Here is a 9,126-nt window from a genome sequence, read left to right as displayed (position 1 = left end):
GACTGGAGCCTGTCGTTCCTGTGATCCTGTTATCCTGGGGAGTCAATCTAGGGTTCAAGCTGCTACTGGTGTGTGTGCTGTGTGGGATCAGGTCTCTGCTTCTTGCAGCACAGGTGAGAGTCAGAAGGCACCCTGGTATCCATCTGGGTAGGAATCTGCTTCCCTTGCTTACAGAGGTTCTAGTACTCCAGTTAGCTGGGCAGGGTTTAAGATCCCACGTATGAAGCTGGATATGTCTGAATACCTAGGGGATCAAGCTGCAAATGGGGTGTGTGCTATGAGGGATCAGATCCAGGGCCAGGTCTCTGCTCCTGGCCCCAAAGATTTTTCTTTTCTAGTTCCAAATTTTTGGTGTTCTATAGGCTTCTTGTACCTTTATGGCCATCTCTTTCTTTAGGTTCTGGAAGTTTTCTTCTATGATTTTGTTGAAGACACTTTCAGGTTATTCGAGCTGGGAAACTTCATTCTCCTCTATTTCTATTATTCCTAGATTTGGTCTTTTCATTGTGTCCTGAATTTACTGGATGCTTTGGGTTAGGAGTTTTTTACATTTTAAATTTTGACAATTGTGTCAATCTCTTCTCCAGTATCTTCTACACCTGAGATTCTCTCTTCTATCTCTTGTATTCTGTTGGTTATACTTACATCTGTAATTCCTGACCTCTTTCCTGGATTTTCCATTTCCAGGTTTGCCTCCATTTGTGTTATCTTTATTGTTTCTACTTCTACTTTTAGGCTTTGGACCACTTTATTCAATTACTTCACCTGTTTGATTGTGTTTTCCTGTATTTCCTTAAGGAACTTATTTGTTTCATCTTTAAGGGCTTCTACCTGTTTACCTGTGTTTTACTGTATTTCTTTCAATGAGTTATTTATAATCTTCTTAAATGGCTCTATTATCTTCATAAGATAGGATTTTAGGTCAGTTTCCTGATTTTCAGGTGTGTTGTTGAACTCGGAGCTTACTGTGATGGAAGAATTGGGTTCTGATGATGCCCATGTATATTGGCTTCTGTTGCTTATGGGTTTGTGCTTGCCTCTTGCCATCTGGTTATCCCTGGTGTTTGCTTGTCTGGGTGACTCTGTCTAGAGTCTGCCTCTTTTGTCCCTGGGTTGCTTCAGATCTCCTAGTAGGTCTGCAACACTGGCTGAAACAGACTACCTGTGGGGTCTTTCAATTGGGGTCTCTTCAGAGGGGCAGAGAAGCTACTGATATGTTGTCCTGACTGTAGTAGAGCTCCTGGGAGGCCTTCAGACTGTTGAGTCTTCAGAGATGCCTTCAAGCTGTTGGCCTGTGTAAAGATGTTCTCCAGGGGAGCCTACAGTCTGTGGTTTCTATTTCCCTGTGTGAGGCAGAACTTCAGGGAGGCTTTCAGTCTGACAGATCAGTTGCTCTGCCTGCAACAGAACCCCTGGAAAGTCTACAGACTGTAGTGTCTCTTGCCCAGTTGCCCAGTTGCCCTGTGTACAGAGTAGCTCCTGGGAGGCCTTCAAGTGATGATGTCTTCAGGGGGAGCAGACAAGCTGGTGATCAGTTGTTTAGTTGCCCTATGCACAGCAGATCTCCTGGGATGCCTCATGCTGTGGTGTCAGTTGCCAGACTGCTCAGATCTTCTGGGATGGATCAGGATATGGTATCTTCAGGGGAGCAGATTGGCTAGCAGCCTGCACTAGAATAAGGGAATGGGCAGAAGTGGAGTGGTATTCAGTGAGCCAGGGTCCTGGCAGGTGATAAGTCCCAAGTCCACTGGGCTCCCAGCAGCAACTCTGAGACTTGGGTTGGGGGGAGGTGGGTTCTTACCAACTGCTCTGAGTGCAGCAGATCCTCTGGATTTGCTAGGATATGGTGTCTGCACAGGCAAGCTCCAGAACAGGAGTCTCACAGAAGAGATGGTTAATTTCCTTGTGGTCACAGTAGGGGAAACTAAACAACCATGTGGTCTTCACAATAACCACTATGATGCCCAAGAGCTATGAACACATCAGTTATTTCATAAAGATCCTTGTGTTCATAATCACCAGGTAAGACAGAGGATAGCAGATTACAGCAAATCAGTTATAAGTCATTGCCCCCAAAGATATTGCCCTTTAAGCTCTGCTTATAGCAGAATTCAACCACTTCTCTACACCAAAGTTCCAAACTGGTCTTCATTCCTTCAAAAAGCAATATGGTTAAGTTCTTCATAGCAACACCCCACTCCCTGGTACCAAATTGTGTTAGTTACTTCTCTATGGATATGATAAAATACAATGACCAAGGAAAATTACAGAAGAAAGAGTTAATTTGAGTTTACAGATCCAAAAAGGATAAGAGTTTATTTGAGCAGGCAAGCATGGCAGTAAACCACAGAGAGGATTGACAAGTGAAGGAAGCTAAGAGCGCAAATCCTCAAGCAAAAACACAAAGTACTACATCCACTCCAGTAGTGACTCACATGACAGGCCTAGAAAGCCTGGAAGCAGTACCAAGGCAAAGAATTTCATGGAAACTTAGCCTCCTGGATTCTTGGCATTCCCATATGCAAGAATTTACCATGGTCTAGGAAAAAGGAGGGTTGTGGTTTTAGGAGGAAGTACAGTATTGCATTATTCATGATAAGGTCTGCTAGAGCAGAACCCCTGGTGCTAGCTTTCACAAGGCTCAAAGGAATAGCATAAATTGTGACTAGGGTGTGAAATCCTCTCCTGCCCCCTGTCAATAGCTGACTCTAGGCAGGGCTGCTTTTATTCTTTTTTTTTTTAATATTTTTATTACATATTTTCCTCAATTACATTTCCAATGCTATCCCAAAAGTCCCCCATAGCGCCCCCCACTTCCCTACCCACCCATTCCCATTCTTTTGGCCCTGCCATTCCCCTATATTGGGGCATATAAAGTTTGCAAGTCCAATGGGCCTCTCTTTCCATTGATGGCCGACTAGGCCATCTTTCGATACATATGCAGCTAGAGACAAGAGCTCCGGGGTTCTGGTTAGTACATCATGTTGTTCCAACAATAGGATTGCAGATCCCTTTAGCTCCTTGGGTACTTTCTCTAGCTTCTCCATTGGGAGCCCTGTGATACATCCAATAGCTGACTGTGAACATCCACTCCTGTGTTTGCTAGGCCCTGGCATCGTCTCACAAGAGACAGCTATATTTGGGTCCTTTCAGCAAAATCTTGCTAGTGTATGCAATGGTGTCAGCGTTTAGAAGCTGCTTATGGGATGGATCTTAACTATAAACATTGCTTGGTTTCTGCCAGTCCTTTGAAGGCATTCTTCTGTTTTGTGTCAGATAACTTCAATGCACCTTGCCTGCTGTGACGCCCTACTTCTTTGTTTTCTGCATTATATATATCTGACACTAACTTTGACAAAATTACATTCAGATACAGCACTCCCTTGTGTACATGTCTATTTGTCACTCTTTTTGTCACCAACTCCTTGCCCACCTCTCTGGAACCCTAATTTCTCCCACGGATTGAGGGGGGCCAACTGAGGCTGGTCTGTGGCAACAAAGAAGAGAATATTCTTGTTTTATCAAGACACAATCTTTCCTTGAACTTATTATAAGAATAAACTGGACTTGAATTTCACAGCTTCCCACCATGACTTTCCATGTGCTTGAATTACAGTTATGTACCACCTCACAATGATGGTTAAAATATATGACCACAGCAGGCCTCATCCTGTCAATTGTCAACCCAAGAATCTGCCACAGAATACTTGGTAAGATCACCAAGCATATGAAAATTTGGGACTATATGTTTAGTAAAATATTGTCTTAATACCAATACTCTACAATGGCATATATATATATATATATATATATATATATATATATATATATCAGAAATAAATCAATAAATTATTGTATTGTATGTTATAGAAACATGCGCACCCTAAAACCAATAGACTATAGGATTAAAAGAGAGGCATAATCTGAGTAAAGAATTGCTTTAGAAATAATTTATTTTTTATATTAAAAAGGCAGCACGGGGGCAAGCAGCATGAATGAGCATGTTGAAAGGTGCATAGAAGGTGTAGAGGTCTCTACCTCTGGACAAGTAGGAAGGCCAAGGACATTATAAACACAGCTCAAGTGAGTCTAGCCAAGATGATAGGGGGAAAGCCTCAGGACATCATGTACTTCCTGGAGCACTGAGTCAAATTTAGTAAACCACTTTATGGTGAAATGTTTCCATGAACAGCAGACCCTGAAGGAGCACATGATTGACCATCACAGTCCTGAGGAGGGGACCAGGCCTCATTTTATCACTTGCACAATAGAACATGACTCCATCCAGCTGCCCCTGAAGCACCTAATAGAAGGACAAATGACAGAGGTCACTTTGACACTTTTGTGTCAAAGGTGAATGGGCAGGCAGAGGTGAGGCTGTTAGCCCCATCACAAGCCTTATAACCATCATAATGGCCCATAACAAGACCAGTGTCATTATGCTTGTCTCAGGGATCAGTTGACACATTAAGGCATAGAACCAGATCCTGGCTGTTTCCAGGCTGCCCCAAGTCCTCATGAACACAGATACTGTTGGGGCACTGGGAAGAAGGGAGTGGATATAGATGACTTAGGTGTGGACTTTCTGACCATCATGGGGCACAAGTTCTATGGTTCCAGGATTGGTGCTCTGTTTGTACAAGAGATCAGTAAAGTTAACCCCTTGGACCCCATCTGTTTGGAGGTGAACAAGAGAAGAATTTCAGGCCAGGGACTGAGAGCACGCCCATGTTTGATGGCCTTGGGAAGGCTGCTAATCTGGTAAGTGAAAACTGTCAGGTTTATGAAACCCTCATGTCTGGGGTTATCTAGAGGAGAGGCTGGAGGCTGAATTTGGTAAGGAAATCCATCTGAACAGCTGGATTAGAGGAGAGACTTCTAAACACCTGAAAGTTTTACATCCAGCGGATCCAGCTCCAAGGGTATGTGCTGCTTGCACAGTGCCAGACACTACTGACCAATGTGGGAGCTTCACGTCACTCAGATCATGAAGACCAGCCATCTCTGGTGGTACTGAGTTGTGGTATCCCCATGGATATGGCCCAGAATGCAATCAGGCTTAGTGTAGGCCACAGTTAAGTGGTTATCATCACACAGGACCTAAAGCATGCCATGGGTAGCAGCTACTCTTTCCCTGGCCAGCTGGACTTTGACCACTCAAACCATAGGAAAACCCTTGAGAAATCCCCTGTCCTCTAAGCTGTACCTTCTCAAGAGCTGCACTGAATCAACAGTCTTACTCTGGGGTGCAGAGTGAAGAGAGGGTGCCCATCTCGTAGAATCCCACTCCAGTCCCATCCTTACAGGCTCAGGATACCAGTTGTCACCAAAGGCTATGTGTGAATGGAAATGTTCCAAGTATCTGTCAGGAACACCTGGCCCCAGAAGTCACATTGGCCAGAAGACAAAATCCAAGTCTTTGTCCATTATGACTTAGCTGCTATTGTGAAAATAGGAAAGTTGACTTTGTCTCCACCCATGATCTCCCATATACACCTACAGGCACACACACCTCCCCAGTGCAGCCATGCCTCTCACCCCTGTCCTCAGCCTGTCTCCCCAGCCTCATGCCCTGCTCCTGGAGGATATAGTTTTTCTGTCATGTGCTTTCTCCCTCCCTTCTACTCAGGGATCCAACTCCAGCATGACTGACCAGAGACTCATGCCTGATCTCAGTCTTTGCCAAAGTGGGAAATCTGATCATTTCTCACTTAGATTCAATTTTAATTTTATTTGCAAAGGTTTCTGTCATCTTGAGGATGTATGGCACACATTTATATTTATATATAAACATTCTTCAAGAATATTTTTAGCCTGTGGGTCTATTAACCCAAGGATGACACAATGTGTGGAAACAGTTGTCAGGAATTAAATGAACTAATAAAAGATGTCTGCAATGTTTTTTTTTAAAAAGCAAAATTTTAAGTGGCATTTTAAAACTTTAAAGATAAACAATTATGCCTGAGACACATGCCATGAGACGGAGCCCACCCCTGACACTCCTGGGTGGTCCAGGACCCAGAGGTTGGTCAGTCCAGAAACCTAGGATAGAACAAAACACATCTGACAAAGAAGTCAACGAAATGATGCCTAATGATATTCTGCTATACTCATAGGCTAGTGCCTAGCCCAATTGTCATCAGAGAGGCTTCACCCAGCAACTTATGGAAACCGAAGCAGAGACCCACAGCAAATACTGGGCAGAACGTAAGAAATCCTGTGGAAGAGGAGAGAGGGAGGATTGTAGGAGCCAGAGGGGTCAAAGACACAATAAGAAAATCCACAGAATCAACTAAACTGGATCATAGGGATTCACAGAGGTAGAACTGACAACCAGGGAGCCTGCATATGACTGACCTAGGCCCTCTGCACATATGTAACAGTAGTATAGATTAGTCTTCTTGTAGGACTCCTAACAGTGTGGGAGTGAGGGCTGTCTCTAATTTTTTGCCAGCTTTTGGGACTCTTTTACTCCTACTGGGTTGCCTTGTTTAACCTTAATACGAGGGAGGTACATTTTCATACTACATCTTGATATATCATCTTTGGTTAATATCCATGGGAAGCCTGCCCTTTTCTGAATAAAAAAAGAGAAGGAGTGGGTGGGCAGAGCAAAGGGGAGGTGGGAGGAAGGACCGAGAAGAGAAGAGGGAAAGGAAACTGTAGTCATGAAGTAAATAACAACAACAGCAACAACATTAATAATAATAGAATTATTTTAGAAAGAATTAATTAAAACATGCTCACCAAGAAATTTAGTTTTCACCTTGTTAATTCATTCACAGTTCAGTTATGAGCTATCTGAATATCACACAACTCTTCAATATGTCAGGTTGTGTGTAAAGCCACTTTTCTTTCCCATAATTTTACCACAGCCCTTTTCATCTCCTTGTTTCTCAGGCTGTAGATAAGTGGATTCAGCAGAGGGGTGAGCAGAGAGTAAGCCAGTGACATCAGTTTCTTGGTGTCTGGTGAATACTTGGATTTAGGCTGCAGATAGGTCATACTGGCCGTGCCATAGAAGAGGGTGACAGAGGTGAGATGAGAGGCACATGTGGAAAAGGCCTTCTGCCTCCCTGTAGTGGATGGCATCTTCAGGATGGAGAAGAGAATTCGGATGTAAGACAAAAGAATCAGCACGAAGGGAGTCAAAATGATCAGAACAGTGCCTGTGAAGGCATAGATCTCAAAGAAAAAAATGTCTGTACATGCAAGCTCCAGTACTGCTGGGGTTTCACATGAGATGTGGTTAATTTCATTGGAACCACAGTAGGGAAAACTGAACACCCATGTGGTCTGCAAAGTAGTCATCATGGTTCCTGAGAGCCATGAGCATGTCACTAATGTCATAAAAACTCTTTTGTTTATAATCACAGGGTAGGATAGAGGATGGCAGATTGCAGCAAATCGATCATAGGCCATTGCCCCCAGGAGAAAACACTCAGTCCCACCAAAGAGAAGAATGAAGTACATCTGTGCAAAACAACCCCCAAAGGAAATGGTCGCTTTCTCACTAGTCAGGACCACCAGCATCTCAGGCATAACAGTTGTGCTGAAGCCAGTCTCCACCACAGACAAGTTCTGCAAGAACAGGTACATGGGGATATGCAGGCTCCGGTCCAGGAGGATGACAGACATAATGAGGGCATTTCCAGTCAGAGTCACCAGGTAAATAACTAAGAAAGCCCCAAACATTTGCCTTTGGAGTTCAGGATAGTTCGAAAATCCCAAGAGGATGAACTCGGCCACAGAGCTGTCATTCTGCCCCCTCATTGCTGTAGTGGAGCCCTGGGTCATTCTTAGGAACACAGTGTGTAGGAATGAAGTCACAGTCCCGGCTCTAGCTTCCATTCACTTGAAGAATTATGACAAAGCATTACAAGAAAAGACTGTCCACACAAAAATTATCTATTTTGAGTTTGGAGAATAGCTACACAAATGGATTAATGATACATAAAAGAGGAAATAACAATATGATTCTGGCTTAGAATTTAGGCTGAAAAGCATAAAATGTCATAGAACACCATATACGTTGAATTAAATCATAGTCCTAAAGTAAATAAAAATAATTTGTAATTCTATTTCTTCCCCATACTACTGTTAGAGATATATCTTTTACTTAACTGTATTACATATAAAATTTTAAAACATGGAAGATAATGTGTAGTAAAGGTAGGTTAATCATTCAGTTATAACAGTACATTTGTTCAATGTGTCATTACATTTTAAATGATTAGGGCAGTTTTGACAGGCAGTGATCAACATTCCATAGAAATGTATGGAGGGTGTTGTATATTAAATTTATCTATATTAGGTGACACCAACATGTTTGAATGAGTTTCAAGCTTCCTGGTCTCAGCCTAGGATGGAAGTGATCAATTCTCTTGAAATTTACCTAAGTGCGATTTTCATTTCTTAGGACTACATGCTGGAGTCCCTCCTTGTGACTATGATAACAAAAGAAAAGGTCCATCTAAGGGTCATTATGAAACTTTCTTCTAAACTTTCTCCCTACTCCTCATCATCTCTTGTGCATCTCTCCAACCTCCTCTACTTCAGGAAGTTCATGAAATCATTAATTACTTCCTCAGCAAACTCTGACCAGGGAGCTGTCATTTCCAGGCACTATATGGTCACAACTCTTCCGATAGCTTCTACAATTCAGGAAGAATTAAGGGCACTACATAAAGCAGGCATGAGCCTCTAGAAGAATGCTGCATAAGATATCCCACACACACCTCGGAACACTCTCGCCTCTACTTGTACGTTTCCTCTTATTAACAACTGTCATAGTATTTTTGTATATTAAAATCCTACCACATACAATGACACAATGATAAAGAACAAAGATTGTGTTGGTTTCTTGCCTATGTGCACAGTGCCTGCAACAGTCACAGGATCATAAGGAATATTAAAATAATGTTTGCAGGATAAAGGAACCTAGGAAAATCTAGGCTCTATCTTTAATAAAAAGGGTTGTCTAAAAGAAAGGAGAAGCCAGTACATAACAGAGTGTGGAAAGAATTGAGAAGTAATAAGATCTGGATTGGAAAATTAAATGAGGGAATCTTAGTGCATACATGACAAAGAAGGATAGCAATCCTAACCAGGGATTGTGATTTGCTC

General features: G+C 42.6%; 1 protein-coding gene and 1 pseudogene across 1 annotated transcript; one reads left to right on the top strand and one right to left on the bottom strand.

The window, feature by feature from the left end:
* The first annotated feature begins 1,957 nt into the window (after nucleotides 1-1,957).
* On the top strand, nucleotides 1,958-5,079 carry LOC110298038 (selenocysteine lyase pseudogene; annotated as a pseudogene).
* Nucleotides 5,080-6,828: 1,749 nt separating this feature from the next.
* On the bottom strand, nucleotides 6,829-7,773 carry LOC110299238 (olfactory receptor 10A6-like). Its single transcript, XM_021168887.2, has one exon. The coding sequence runs from the start codon at nucleotides 7,771-7,773 to the stop codon at nucleotides 6,829-6,831; it is 945 nt and encodes a 314-aa protein (XP_021024546.2).
* Nucleotides 7,774-9,126: the final 1,353 nt, after the last annotated feature.

This window comes from Mus caroli, unplaced genomic scaffold (assembly GCF_978045245.1).
Source record: "Mus caroli unplaced genomic scaffold, Mus_caroli_1 scaffold_8, whole genome shotgun sequence".
Classification (NCBI taxonomy): Eukaryota; Metazoa; Chordata; class Mammalia; order Rodentia; family Muridae; genus Mus; species Mus caroli.
The sequence above is the reverse complement of the archived record's forward strand: the minus strand, read 5'-3'. Positions and strand labels throughout refer to the sequence as shown.

What these genes read in the sequence shown, in the direction of transcription:
- LOC110299238 (XM_021168887.2), bottom strand. Translation starts at nt 7,773, where the DNA reads ATGAGGGGGCAGAATGACAGCTCTGTGGCCGAGTTCATCCTCTTGGGA.